Consider the following 16,246-nt stretch of genomic DNA (forward strand, 5'->3'; position numbering starts at 1 on the left):
TACATATTATATACGTATGATATAAGATTTTTGATAGATTTTATTAAAGTGAAACTTTTATTACATCGTCTCAAACTTTTTGGTCTGTGTAGCGCATGTCGCGTGTATCGCGGCTGCCGAGTAGGTATACCTACTCGGCACGCGACATGCGCTACACAAAGCAGTGTTCGGAACCGTTCGAACAGTTTCACTTTTATCGTGGTTTCATAAAACCACACAACATTTTATTTATAGTAATGTTTCAGTATATTGGAACTTAAAAAGTTTTTGCAAGTACCTATCAGTAGTATATGTATGTGCCAAATAAAAGTATTTTCTTTCTAGTTTTCGAAAACCCACTTGCATTTGATACCACAACAAAATTATATACTAAAAAAACGAGCCCAAACTCGGCACACCTAGCTCAGCTCGTATATTAGTTCCAGTAGCAGTCTTCGAAGTATACCTTCAGGTCACTCCATCAAGTCCGGAGGTAAGGTCTCGACATAACTAACAAAACGAGCCCAAACTCGGCACACCTAGCTCTACTCGTCTGTTAGTTCCAGTTGCCGTCTTCGTAGTACACCTGCAGGTCACTTTATCAATTGCGGAGGTAAGGTCTCAATATAACTAACAAAATGAGCCCAAACTCGGCACACCTAGCTCAAATCGTCTAGTAGTTCCAGTAGCCGTCTTCGAAGTACACCTGCAGGTCACTCCATCAAGTCTGGAGGTAAGGTCTCAACATAACTAACAAAATGAGCCTAAACTCGGCATACCTAGCTCTACTCGTCTATTAGTTCCAGTAGCCGTCTTCGAAGTACACCTTCAGGTCACTCCATCAAGTCCGGAGGTAAGGTCTCAACGTAACTAACAAAACGAGCCCAAACTCGGCATACCTAGCTCTACTCGTCTATTAGTTCCAGTAGCCGTCTTCGAAGTACACCTTCAGGTCACTCCATCAAGTCCGGAGGTAAGGTCTCAACGTAACTAACAAAACGAGCCCAAACTCGGAATACCTAGCTCTACTCGTCTATTAGTTCCAGTAGCCGTCTTCGAAGTACACCTTCAGGTCACTCCATTAAGTCCGGAGGTAAGGTCTCAACATAACTAACAAAATGAGCCCAAACTTGGTACACGTAGCTCTAATCATCTATTAGTTCCAGTAGCCGTCTTCGAAGTACACTTTGGCAAGTACTTGTTTACCAATCAATCACTGTCCAATGAAATTAGGTAAATGGTATCTACTTTTGTGACCATTCAACGTTACAAACAAATCAAAGTAAATTAAAAAAAAAAAAACATGGCAATAAAAATAAGTTCAATTATCAAGTCGTGTCAGTTTAGTCATAATTTCGTCGTTTCTCGCATTTCGCTGTGTGTGTGAGCCGTGCACGTGTAGTAGTAAGACTCAAAACGTAAAATTGATGCGCGTCAATTTGTATATGCGTCCTTAAATCAAACGTAATTCGTTTTGAAAATCCAGTTTCAAATTGTCAAACTTACTAAACTGAGAAGGCAGCAAAAGTTGCATTTTAGTTGAAAAATAAAATGCGACTTTGCAATACTCTTCTGCTTTGGAATTTAACCGAATTTCATACAAATAATGAACCCCGGATTTCTAAATTTAAAGAAAGCTGTTGGAAAAGCAAGAATTGGTTCATTGAAATGAAAACAAGCGATCCTGCTCGGAGAGGCCCTGCCCCAAGGTTCTGTGGAAACCCTTTAAAGGTTGAAATGAGAAATTCATTAACAAAACGTTAGGGAGTGATAATGACAGCTCTTTGAGACGCGCCACTAAATTGTCGAGATACTCTTTTTAAAAAACAAATTACTTAAAAACATTTTGTGCGACACTTAACGGATATTAGAGTGAACTGTTATGACGCTTTTCGCATCCATGAAATTGTTTATTAAATCATATTTTTCTAGATCACAAAAAATCCCTGTTGTTAAATTAAATAATATTATACCTACATAGGTACTAATAAAATACCACTTTTTGATGTTAGACCGAATTTCTTTGGAAATTCAAGGCTAATAGTGACACTTGAAAGCGTTTGAACTTGTAAAAAAAAACAAGTATTAGATATAATCGTAATTTATCTTTCTATATTTTATCACAAGTCGTCGTAATTGCGCCGATATGCAAACTCACTCTCTTACTCATTGCTCCCTGAAATTATTGGCGGAATATTGTCCAATAATTAATCAAAGTTATATCAATTTCTTTACGAATAAATAAATTTATCTTGTTTTTCACAAACAACATCGATGGGTATTCAGAACGGAGTAATCAGTAAGTTTGTACCGAGCTACGGCGCGTTGTATTGTTCCTCAATTAATTCACACTTAAAGCCGAGCTTAACACGACAAAAGATATTAAACCTTGAGCTCTAATCGAATTCTCTTCCGTAATAATTATTTCAATTTAATATAACTTCACCTAGATATATAATACGTCCGACTTCGTCCGACGTCCTTTAAAAACCTTAGGTTTTAAAATTTTAAACAGACAAAACAATTTAACATTTATAATAATAGAGTACACTTTATGAAGTCGTGGATTCCGGGATGACACTACGTATTACGAGTCGGTTTAATTTTGTGTGAAGGAAGAATTGCAGCTCGAGTCACGTGCTCTTTAGTACAAGTCTCGAGGGAATAAAACGTGAAAACGAGCCGTGCATACCTCCCGAGTCCCGAGTTCACTCCGTCACGGCTGCAATCGACTTTATGTCCTCTCATAATAACATAGTGAGTGGTGGGTATGCTACGTTTTGCTCCGAAATTTTATACCGTGCAAAGCGTGCAATTCGCAGCGCTTCCGCCGAGACCCGCGGCCTCGACTCGCTACGTTAACAACTCGACGTTCTTATAGTATTTTATTTACAATTCCTAACGGGAGCGAAAATTTACAAAAGTCTAACTCGAGAGACGCCCCCTTCTGTACGTGTCTGAGCTTACATCTAGCGCCCGTAATTAGCACAATTATTATTCGGCGCGAATTATACACGCCGTTATTTAATCGTAATCGTAACACATTCTGTACACGTGTGTTGCGGCGCGCGAGGTTTCGGTTTCGCTCCATTGAACCGTGCGTCGCGGTCGTTTCTGTCGCAACGAGACGCCTGACGGGCTCGCTTCGAGCGTAGCGCGATGGAAAACGTCCGGCTCTCGACTCGTTCGGCGTCGAAGGGAACGTCCGCGACATCACGTCGACCTGACGATACATTTCGCTCATATAAATCTTACAATTTATCTATATATTAATATGTTAATAGTCGGAAAACTAGGTTTTCTCTCGGAGCCGCTGGGTTCGCAGCGGGGGATCATTGGCCGGGAGGCGGGCGGGGCGGGCGAGGCGGGCGCGCGGCCGATCAGCTGGCGAGCTGCGCGCGCAGCAGCCGCGCGTGCAGCACGCAGGCGGCCAGCAGCAGCGCGATGGCGCACGAGCTGTTAGACAGCCCCGCCGAGCCCGTCTGCATGGCGGCCGGCCGCTCGCCTGCAACACACACCACTCTCAACTGTCGACTCACTGTGATCGAGCATCATTTGCAAATTCCAGAATCATGTTTACATCTAATAATAGTTTTGTTTATGATTGGGATTCAATGTAATTAAAAAAAAAAAACAATGATACGCAATATTTTTATGATTGAGTTTTTTTAATTATGTATGTTTTTAAATATGAATGTGCTAAATAAAATAGGAAGTAAGGAAGGGGAATACAAGTTATAGATTTGAGAATTATTAATAGTCAATGAAAATTCTTTTTGCTTTATACATTGTGTTATAATGCTACAAATAAATTTTCAAAGTCTTGATTTTTATTTTTGATATCATTGATAAAATTATTATAGCTTATTAGATGTAAATTATATAAAATAATATGTAATGTCTAGCAGGGATGTCAATATTGCAAAACTTCTTGTAGAATTATTAAAAGGGATATCTGCGATGAGCGTGGTTAGAATTAAATAAAATTAATGGTAGCTGCACGAGCACGAGCTGCCGAACTTCTTCAAGGAAATTATAGGGTAATAATTATTAGCGGCCAGTTGCTTTTCTGCGAAGCGATTGAGAATTGAGATTGAAGCGCGACGGGGCGCGGGGTAGTGCGGCGCGGGGCGAGAGGACCGACTTACACTATCAATGCTAAGGACGTTATATAATCCGGCACTGAAATATTTGCTAAACTACATTTTTTTTATTTCAGTTAAACACTGTGGTTTGAATCAGTCTCATACAGTTATTGTATGTTGTTAAATCATTGTATGTTTTAGATAGGATCGCGCCCCCGACCTGGCGCCCGCGGCCTGGCGCCCCGGGCCGCGCCGCGCCGGCCACGATGCAGCGGCGCACGTAACTAACGGTCCCTGTATGCTTGGTTGACCTCAACACACGGCCATTACGGCTCCCAAGTGCTTCACTAAACGATACTATATTTCAGCTGAAAAAAGGTTATTGGCGCGGGACATTGCTCTACTTTTACTCGGAATGAATTCAATACGCCATTCCAAGTTTCGATGCTCAATTTTTATTCGGCCATTTTAGTTGCAAAACATCGAATATTTTTCGTTGCAGTTCGGAATGTATGGCACCGTGGAGAAATATTGGACAAGCTCGTGAAATAGTATTCGATGCATAGCAGATAGAGTCAGACTACCTACGAAGGAAGAAATATCAATTTATCTACATTGTCATTACAAAGTTAATTACACATAAATTGCTTTGTAAACTTCGTCATAAAAACAATAATTTTACATTGTAGATACATAATATTTTAATATGCGATGTTATAATAATAAAAGATATTGCATTATATTGTTCAAAATTGTTTTCATAAGATTTAACAAGGTTATATTCTATTCTATTTGTGTTGTTAATTTTTAATAGTTTTTCTTTAATCTTGCAGTATCATAATATAATAACGGCTCGTAATCGTGACATTCGTGATTGTATTAGCCAGATTAAATAATTGAGTTGTATATCATGTGCCTAATGAACGTTTACATAATATTTTATGATTATACAATATAATTCTACCAAACCTTATGTACCTGCGTATTGGTAGCTAGCTACTAGTTATTATTCTGTGGTATTGGCCCAAACTGGAGTATATTGGCTTTTACAAATAATAGAGAGCGAAGTTGTAGCCCGTCGGCTTATATGCTTACCGCAGATCTCGGCGAGTCGACGGAAGGTCGGCTGAGGAACCGGGAATATTAAAGGGTATTGACAATCAATTCTAGATAAGGAATATATTATAAGGAATATTTACTTACAAAGCCACGGGCCTCTTTGTTCAATGGGATTATACACGTTCAGCGATTATAATAACAAAACGTTCTGATTTCTGTTGCTCAGTCGCTTAGTTCGCTAGTCTGGGTATATTTTAAGACAATAACAATCATTTGGAGTATACAAATTATTTAAATGTGATTCTGAATGAATGTATACTCGTGTTGTGTATTTATAGTTTAGGTGATACAGACGTGAGTCGGCACATTTTGCAATGTGACTCTAGCAACACTTTATATTATTCCTGTAAAATATGTCGAGCTGTGTAGCCGCTTACCGTTGAGCACGTGCACGCGCACAGAGGCCAGCTCGGCGTTGGAGGGCGCGCAGGAGTAGCGGCCCGAGTCGGAGGGCGCGGCGTCCTGCACCAACAGGTACGACGTGGTGGCGGCGCCCTTCTCCGTCACCACGGACACGCCGCCGCGCGACGAGTCGTACGAGATCACCTGCTTCAACACCAACACGCACACATTGATACACCTCGTCACACACACACAACTATCCGCTTATTAGGTAAATATTCAAAACAATAATGGAATCTGAAGCTTTAAAGTTCCGCTTCGCATAACTACGACACGGTTTGTAACGTGGAAAATACTTTTCCACTTAATAAAAATAACAAGTTGAGAGTTTGTTGAGAGTAGACATTATTATTATCATGAAGTGACACATCAACTTGTTTATTTTGTTCTTAATAAAGTCGTGTCTTGAATTACTTCTCGCTCAGCTTAGAAACATTTTATTTAGCATTACATTTTCCTGCTTCGATGAGCATGAGCCGTCATTTCTCCACTCGTAGTAAAAAGTTTGTAACAAACAAAGTGATAATATCGAGGACCGAACCCGAGTGAAACGCGTGCTCAGCCGAAACTAGTTTAATATAAGGAAACTTGTACGCGCTTCCAAAACTCTCCGAAGCGAGATTAATTCTAATTCTAATTAGGGTTGTAAACATCGCGGACACGATTTTAATTACAAAGCGGGTAATTTCCCCAGGGCGAGTGCGGGCGGTGGATATAACGAGTTGCTAAATTCTATCGAACAGACAAGCGAGTCAGAAACGGATGCCGGTAATGGTGTACGCGGATATTGCAATAGTTTAAGGATTCGAGCCCAGCTTTGCGGCGCCCGACGAATCGATACCGGGAAGATTTGCGACTGTGAACTATTGGGGTAAGGCATAAATTACGATGTTGTAATCGAAATTAAGAAGTTTAAATTAAACGTTTATAGAGAGTATTAATTATTGTATTTATTATAAGATGCAGCTTAAGAGTTTCACTTAAGAGAGAGTATAAAGCAAAATTACCAATCTTCTATTAGATAATATGTGTAATATTCAAGACCAAATCTAAAAAAATAAAATATATATCAAACTAGATGATATTTTCGAGGATCGTGTTGGATCGAAAACATAAAATATTCAAATTGACTCCATAAAAAAATCACGAAGATACCTCTCGAATGGACATGGTAACTCTACTGGAAAATTAAAGTGTTGTTATTCTTAAAATTTAATAGATAAATATAAAATTCTATTGAGATTGTTTTAATAATCCTTTATTAATGTTTATTCACTCATAATTACATTGAACCTAACAAGAATTAGAATGAGAGGTGACTGTGTCGCGAGGTCGCGCGCAGACACGCAGCTCTCAAGCGGTTGTAGTGGTGTCATCTGTGTCACTAGATACAATCAACTACTGTATAATTCATTCTGAGGAATCAATTATGTTCTTGTTATTTTTATTATTTTTTACGTCATTGTTACCTCCTTTTCATTGCGATACATACATAAATGAATAAATTATTACATGTAAGTGAATTCATGTTAATCCCATATCTTGACTAATAAGTAGAACAGAACAGAATTGGTTAATTAAAAATAAAATCCAAGTTATTAAAATCTATACAAACCCAAATCGAATATAATTCTAAATCTTTTGAAACTCATTTTTGTAGTGAATAAAATGTTAAAAAGTTTCGTATTTCCACTTCTAAACTTCAAAAAACATCTATCAGTCGAAAATATTGTATTCATTAGATTTATATGAAAGCAATGAGGTCAACCTCAAATGAATAGATTGAAACAGATTTGATCCACCATTATATCAACGTATTCTATCACGCAGCATATCGCTTAGTATAATTTGATTAAACTAACCGACAGCTGCCTATCGCTATATGAATATGCACTGAGATTCAGTCATCAGATTAACCGCACTGTGTTTAGGAACTATATAGATAGTATTATAGCTTGTAGTCAATGCTACAATACTCTATTAGTAGTTAGTACTCGTCATTGGAAATGCCGTTTGCTTTTAGCGCATTGCTGATTTATGACCTTTTATCGAGGAGTATGGAACAGCGTTGAGAAATTTTCCGGAGATGTATTTTTTCGTATTACGGAGGCAATTTATGTTAGGAAAGGAAAATAAACATAAAATAAAAACAAGTAATACAACAATAAAGCCCTTGAAACTAAGTAGAGATATAAATAGATAGAGTTTGTAAACAAAACAAAAGGTTTTATATTCCTAATTAATTACTAATATCAATTTTAAAAGCCAAAGATCGTGTTGAACACCTAGTAAATTTAAAATGACACCAAGAACGATCTTTTGGAATTGAGTTGTTTTTTTTTCAACTTTAAAGAGATAGGGAATAAGTACTTTTTGTTCATTTTATAATTTATTTATTTTTTATATATTTATTTGGCACACCAACAATAAATAATGACGTGGTTATAGTCATTGCGTGAAGCCAGCTTGTGTAATTGTGGATTACTGCATATCAAGTTCCTTGCTATAAATTGTAACGAGAATGTTTAATCTCCATACAAGCAGCATTTACTCGTAATTCATATTGATTGTTAGTGAATTAAGCCGTTTGAAGCTTTGTGAATATTATCGAAATATAGAGTTGAAAATTGTTTGTTTTAAAATTTTAAACTCAATTGCCAAATGTTGATAGATTTATTGATTATGATGGTAGGCTGATCCTCGATATTAGCACAGAGTTTTTCCTCGCAAGTACGTACATATTTACAAAAACACTCTACCAGTTGTATTACCTATTTCATATTTACCGTGATATGAGAGATTTTGATGAAATATTGATCCTTTATATTATAAAACAGTTTTGACGTCACATAATTGAAATACAAATTGTCAGTGTAAGTAAATCTAAATAAAACTAATGTAATAAAATAGCAGAAGTGAATAATTACTTTTCGTCCGCTCACCTCGTCCTCGTGGTACCAGAATATGTAGGCGGGTGGTTCCGGGCTGAACTGGATGAGGCAGGTGAGGTTGATGGTCGAGCCCATGTCCACGTGCAGGTCCGGCCCGCCCAGGATCCGAGCTGATGGCACTGGAATCATACAAAAAGGTTTTATTATTATTTAGTAGGTGTTCAAGAAATTATATTAATTATATTAGTAGATATTAAATTATTAATTAAGTATATTGATTTATTCATTCAAAAGTATTATTTTACAAACGAAAATAATAATTTGATTTAGGGCTGATTTTTCAATCCTTGGTTAAAACTTATTCGTCGAATAATGTATAAAACTACTATTTTAAAAACGTATTCTAATTGCCCGTATTTGACAGTTTACGTGACATTTTAATATTATCGTGTAATACTTTATTGGACGGATAAGTTTTATCCAAGCATTGAAAAATCGGCCCTTAATTGAATATTTGGGGGATATTCGAATAGCTGTCATATAATCTTATATCCTGGAAGAGAAGAATCATTAACTTATTATGATACTTTTAAAATGCCACATGTAGTTAATTTATCTTAAGAATGCTATTATTTAATGATTGTAGTAAAATATTTACACGTTTATCTTATTGTGACTTTGTAATTTGCATATGTAATATTTATGCAGCTAACGTGTTTCTTGATTCTCCAATGTATTTTCTGCTCTCAACAGATTTTTTTTGGTTTTTATCTTCCTCGACAAAAGTAATAGCCAACAGAAAAAATATCAATTCGAACCAGTTCCTGAGATAATCGGGTAAAAATAAAGAGACACTCAAACTCTTCACCTTGATAATATTTTGTACAGATTATGCAAAATAACCAAGACTTTAAAAGTTTCAAACAAGTTCTATGAATAGCAAATCCATTCCCAAAATGAACATTACATAGTGAATTAATAAGTAATTCAATTTATAAAATTTATTTCTTTTTCCAATCGCTTCTCTCCGAATATTCATAGATCACAAACTTGAATACAAAATTGAGTAACCACAAAATGGTAAATAAGTATAAAATAAATTTTCCGTAGTAGCTATAGCATTGAAAATAAACATATGTTTAATCTTGAATACGCAATTCGATTGTTTTTTTCGTGAGATTTGCATCGAGAACATTCCTTATTGTTTATCTATTGGTTATAAGCGATAATGTTATGTACATACTTATTATGCGTATGACGTGGTATTTGATTAGTTAATGAGAGTCATTTAGTTTTTTTGTCGTTCAGTGATTTGAATAACGCGCTATCATCATAAATTAATTATTTATAAAACATTTAAAAACTAATATTTTCCCCGAACTTCGAACGAGGCTAAAGTAATATAGATAAAATAAAATCATTTGCAATCACCAATTGGCTGCTCTACACTATGTTGGTGTGCATCTGTTTATTTTGTAGGATTTTATAATTTATAGTTAGTGACTTGTACGAGATAATAGTTGGATAGTATGTATAAATATTAGTTCGGTGTTCTCTATTTCATTGCAGGGACACGGGCATTCCTGGGTTTAGGCCATATCCACCACTCTGGTTAAGTGGAAATATCCTTGGCTTTGATATTTTTTAGTATTTTAGTAAAAGTTTTAATAATTATCATTAAAGTCCGTTCAGCCGTTCTTGAGTTATGTAACTTACGACTTCTATAAACATATAAAAATTATGTTTATACATATTTCTTTTTTGCTGTATTTTATAAATATGACAATTTCACGTATTATTTACATTAATTATATTCGTCGACAAAGGTCATTGTATCTCTACAATGATAGTGTAGATATTATGATAGCAGCCATTTTTGGTTTTTCATTTTGAAAGTTAAAATAAATGTAGATTCATTATGATATAATAGATACCTTATCGTTGATACCGTGATATTATAATCAGTTTTAAAAGATTTAACAATAAAAACAACACATGATATAAGTGATCGAATTTGCTAAAATAAAATACCGAATGAATGGTGTTTTATTTCTTTTATATTATACCTAAATATTCTCTTACCATTAACCTGCATGTTGTGTAACAATACCAACTAAATTTACAATACCTATATTATTTTATGTTTGCTATGTATGGTCAAAATGATTGATTACTTTCAGACTGTCTCTATAATTATTGCAAGAGTAACTAATAATGATATAAATTTCTTTATTAAATATATTGTAAGTTAGGTATCTAATAACATTTGCATTTCAAATATATTTTTTGGTTTCCATGAAATTGGGTGTGGACAGTGTGTCTTCATCCCACCGATTCTCTATGTGGGACCCGGCCGCGTAAAACAAAGCAATGTCTTCACAATTATAGCCTATATTATTATATCACCATTTATTCATTTACCAATTTTACCTTTTGCATATCAGCAATATAATAAAAACTTGACTTCCCAACAAATTTCGCATTTATAGTATTGGCAGGATTTATATGCGTGTTTAAATATCCTGAAGGCAAGTAAAAGTTGAAAGCAATAATAACGCTATCAAAGCCGCCGTATAAACCATTAATTACACCGGATTGTAACATGAAACGATTAAAAGAAGTGGAAAGAGACGTTGTTTTCGTCGGCGAGAACACTAAATCAGGTATCTGACATCTGAGCGGCGGATATTAGCGCTAGGAGCGGGGCAGACGCTGCGGCGCCGTATAAAATAAAATAGCGACGAAAAATTGGAAATTCAATAACCCGAGGAGCGATTTCCGTTCCCTGACTTTAAAATGATGGATGCTCGGATGCGTTTTTTGTAACGAAACTCGCTCGGTGATGCTCCGCGTGATTTATCGTCTCGAGTCCTCTCCGCGCCGATCTCCGACAACTTCACTAGTTCCCGTAGACTATCGCGCTTTTTCGCGACCACTTCTGGCTCGTTAAACACAGGCGCTCCACATTCGAGACGCCTGGAGCGTCTACTGAACGTAGCGTTCTTTACGAGTAAAGAGGCCCCTCTCGAAAGAAACTAGCTCGAAGAGAAACCGCAGTTTTGGATATTATTGCTCGTGAAATAAAGATATGATATTCAGTTAGTATCGTACATAAGCATTTTACGTCCACCGTATCGAGATTTTTGTTAATCTGAACAATTTACAAGTTTGAAACTGGAAAGATTCTTGCGAAATGTTCTTTAAAGCGTCAGTTTAATGCAGTTTTAAGTGGCGTGTAGTTAGTGCTATAATAAATAGTTTAGGACGCGAGTCGAGTCGCGACGTCTGACGCTCGGTAAGAATACGTAGTTAGCGACTGTCGAGCGATTTGCAACACGCTAATGAGCAAAGTTATACGAGTTGCTGGAACAAAATGGCTTCTGATATACTGTTATTAGCATTGTCTGTTCTGCTATTATAGCACTTTAAAAGTGCTGCGAGATACAGACATATTATCATTAGATTTGCTATTTTTTCATTTGATGTAAATGGGGTTTCAGACAAGTTATTCGGCAAAGTTTGTCTTGTAAAGTTTGCCTTCAATTCTTATCGAAGCTGCTTATTAATAATAAATATTATACAGGATGTCCCACTGTTGGTATACTAAGCTCAAAGGTGGTTATAGTTTTGCATACGCTGAGAACGTAGAAAATCCTTAAAAAATTCCAGGCGCATTTTTTTTCAAATAGATGAATTCTTAAAACTCTATAATATGGTGTACACCCATAACAAACAACTTGCCTAACTATGACATCCACACGTGAGCTTTCTTTTAAAATTATGTTTTCAAAGATAAAATACTCACATTAGCGAAGCGGTATATGCCGACTGCGCAAAGTTAGAGAAGAAAGCATGGATTTTAAGGAAAAATTTTGCAAAAAATTTTTGACGTAATTTTGATGTATGTAAAACTACAAATCCCTTCGCGCTTAGTATATCTACCGATAGTGGGACACCCTGTATAATGTTTACCTTAAGATAAAGTTCTAAAATAGATAGGTAATGTTGTTATTTTGTAACTTTATCAAACATTAGACAGGTCTCCTTTGTTGGGAAAGCCGAAGGGAAAGCCGGTAGGGCCTATTAATACGTTGTCCAACACACACGAAATTGTTAATATTAATTTAGTTAAGTTAAAAATTTCATTTTAAAATAAATTGTCTCATTTTTAAAGCTTAATACTTCAAAAATACTCAAAACCTGAGAAACTTTTGAAAATAAATTTAAAAACAGCACGGTAGAGCGAAAGTTGTTAACATAGTTTTCGTGTACGGTATTTCGTAAGTTAAGAAATATTGTTCTTCGTGTCAAGTCGACGCTTAGCGGGGTAAAGCGAAGTATTTGGCAAGCTCGCAGGAAGCGTGCATTAGATGTGTAATCTCTCACGGCGACATGTGGAGTTACCTGCCACATAGCCTGAGCGCCGCGCGGGCTGAGCTGCACCCTCACACGCTACTTCAGATGTGCTATATTGTCCGCTTTCAATGTGCTTCGGATTATTTGAAAAACTCGTAGCTGTGGCGTCTAAAAAGTATACCTTATTTTTTCGAAACCTATGAAAGAATCACATCAATTTATAATTCTAAATCTAGTAAGAATTTTCGCAATATTCTTTACGAAATAAGTAAGCTAGAATTTTTTGCTAATGTAACGTTTTATTATTCTTCTTAAACAGAGATGTTTCAGGTATGTACTCTAAACACTTATCGACTTTGTATATATTTATTTTTATAAAAATATAAAGCACTTTAGTTCTATTTATATTTATTGTGTCTGTTATACTGAGCGCAATTTGCTAACGATAGTTATTTTACTCTCGTAGCTATTCCCTCGCGATAGCAACACAGTCGTGAAGGGCGCTAGCGGGGCGCTGGCGGGGCGCCAGGCGCCCTGCGATGCGTTACGGCCGGGCGAATTTCTGGACACTTTAAACGTTTATATACGATGTACATGGTGGTTGGAAATAATAAAATAATCATGTTATTCGATTTAAGTAATTTTAAAGTAACGCTTGTAATGTAAATGCAGTCACATGTGCGGTTTGAAGCAGATGCATTTCACATTTGATATATTTATAAATTGCTAGTAGACGATGCTTTTAAATTCGAGAAGCAAACTAAATTGAAATTCTAGATACAACATGAAGGAGTCAAACGGTAAATATTTATTGATTGTATAAATTTCCTAATTCATAGTCATGCTGAGTCGGCATTTTTTAGTCCATCAATTATTTATGAGTCTGCTATTATTTCACTAAACTATTTCTATTTCTAAACTAATGCGCTGGTTCTGTAAAAAAAGTAAATATTTGTCAAAATAACCGCTCGACAGACGCAGTGTTAAATCATAAACGCATGAATCTCAATTTAAGTTCTCGAGCTTAAAAGACATACCTAAACGAAAAGCAAACTCACGCAGAAGCGTCTAAATTGCAAGCATATGCAATTCGCAGCAGTGAGCAAGAAGCTCGACAAAGAAGCCAGTGATTAAACCAATTTCCCGGCGCTGCAGCTAAGTGCGCGGCGACACCAGCGCCCGCCCGCGCCCCGCGCCCCGCGCACCGCCCGGCCCTGTCGCAAACCCAACAAACAAAGTGCTCGAGGATCACGCTCAATTGTTCCTCGTAGCTCGCCCGCGCCCCGCCCGCGCCGGTTGCTTTGACGAGCTCCGCTATTATCTCACCACGCTCCGGCTTACTGAGCTATGATTCCAATTACACAAGCAAGCTGCAATTCTATTGTATTAGACGCGACACTTACTGAAACTAACTCCTGAAGAATGGCTCAATGGATTACGTCGTGTAATGCCCAATTAATGTAGAGCATTTTGCGCTGAGTTTTTGTAATGCACCGTTTGTGGTTAATAAAGTACCTAATAGCGATGAAATAGAAGCAACCTATTGAATTACAATAGGAGGGAGAGTTTTGCTTGTAAATGGAAATTGAGACAAAAGACTTTCATTGCTACGCGAATCGCAATGGTGCGAAATAAACATAACAGTATATCAAAGAGCGCGATTCTAATTTGAAACAATTGGCTTTCACAAAGTAGGTCTAAATGGCACTCGGTCTTGCAACGGCGGCGGTAGAGTTATGACGTCATAAAATAGGGAATTAACTGAAACGATAGCGCGCTCTGCTTTCAATTACTATCACAAATTTATATTTGCTGTAGGTTTGCACGTTCCGTACACCTAATTTGGATACAAATTATTGTGCGCCCAATTTGAACTCTATTCAAAATTGACCCAAAATTTTCCTGCAGTAGGTAATTTGCATGCATTATCTATATTTTTCATTAACAAATTAGTTTAATCAGTCGATGATATTGCTCCATACTGGGGAAATGATAAATATCTACAATCTTTAATACCTATATCTATTAAATTAGCCGAGTCACATATGCATATGATTATTTTAAGACCGTTATCGCAATTGAATAGTTGATGTAGAACATTCCAAAAACAAAAGTACAAAGTTCAAAACATGGATGTGAAATAAAGACAATGGCGTAATGTTAGAGAATGCGAGGCCTGTAATCTTATAGATGTAGTATTTTTTAATTATACCTTACAAAGACTCAGCTCTGTTCGTCGCTCGTTGTTTGCGGCTAATCTTGAGACAGACAAAAGAAAGTTGAAGATGTCGGGGACAATTGTGAATATGTGGGCGAAACCGAGTTCTTCTGGAACTTTCTGCGCCCAATACGTCGCTAACTAATTCAACTCAGATTAAGTTCATAAATACGAGCTCTTCATTGTCGAACGGAGGGATAATGAGCTTCTTTAAAGCTAACGCAATCAGCACTCTGTGATGAGGTAATTCAGAAAGCTGATTATGTATGGTTATTTGTATTTATATGCATACCTATGTTCCTTTTTCTCCTAGCTTTTGATTAAGATATCTAAGGCGTGGACTTAGTCTACCTATTCAAAATATACCTACTTTAAATTTTAGTTCCGTAAATATATATAAAATTGTTTTGATATTACTCGTGTATCAATGTAAATGTACGATTTCAAGTGTCAATGAAATGTTCAAAGACGAGTGGGTACACAAGTCGTCTTTGAATATCAATCCGCAATAGCCTAATTGTAGTGACTTCATTTACAACACAATCAGTGTGATCTCGGCACAATGAAGCCGATTTACATAGCGTCTCCCACGACATGTGGCAAAACTTAGGGTGCCTCCACACTTGGCATATAAGAAACCTCTATTGCTTCAGACAATTTCGCAACAACCCAGTGTAGGTTCATTCGTGAGAATCTTTATATTTTTAAGAATGCTACTTTACATAAGTAATGACAAAACAGAAATAATGTAGTGTAATGGATGCACGTATATACCAATATAAGGCTTACAATACATCTTTAATACATACATAAACAAAATATGTTATAGGGTACCTACTGAAACATCGTCTTTAAATCCCTCTGAATATTCTCGATCCATACAAAACTCCTTCAAGGCTTCGGCAGTGCATGGTGGACCCTCACCCTAAGTCTCCTCGAGCTTAACACACCGTGCAGCTGAATGAAGCCACACTTGACTGATACGTCCCATGCATTAAGCTGAATCTTTGTAATGGCCGCATAAATCTGTCACAAGTGAGTGGCCGGTCAGCTTGCGAGCGCACATTTATCATCTCTGTTTTATAAGACTGCGAGTAGAAAGAATTTTATGGCGACGCTGAAAAAATATTATTCTCTTTGAAACGGACGAGATTTCTCGCCTGTGAGACAAAGTGTTTGATATTTTGTGTTATTTA

At 36.6% G+C, this 16,246-nt stretch overlaps 1 protein-coding gene across 3 annotated transcripts in view; it reads right to left on the reverse strand.

The window, feature by feature from the left end:
- Window positions 1-1,438: 1,438 nt before the first annotated feature.
- Window positions 1,439-16,246, reverse strand: part of LOC149907366 (zwei Ig domain protein zig-8-like) — a 314,072-nt gene continuing 299,264 nt past the window's right edge. For 2 of the 3 annotated variants that reach the window (XM_090102383.1, XM_090102380.1), the window contains 3 exons: window positions 8,513-8,655; window positions 5,561-5,732; window positions 1,439-3,484 (listed from right to left, as the gene is read on the reverse strand). In XM_090102383.1, coding sequence (XP_089958509.1) covers window positions 3,360-3,484; window positions 5,561-5,732; window positions 8,513-8,655 — 440 coding nt within the window. In that variant the 3' untranslated portion in view covers window positions 1,439-3,359. The remainder of the gene's footprint in view (window positions 3,485-5,560; window positions 5,733-8,512; window positions 8,656-16,246) is intronic. The other variant, XM_090102382.1, reaches the window with a different exon arrangement.

The sequence above is a fragment of the Colias eurytheme genome, chromosome 6 (genome assembly GCF_061535395.1).
Source record: "Colias eurytheme isolate Ceu_HAF_F1 chromosome 6, ilColEury1 Martin Lab GWU primary, whole genome shotgun sequence".
Classification (NCBI taxonomy): domain Eukaryota; kingdom Metazoa; phylum Arthropoda; class Insecta; order Lepidoptera; family Pieridae; genus Colias; species Colias eurytheme.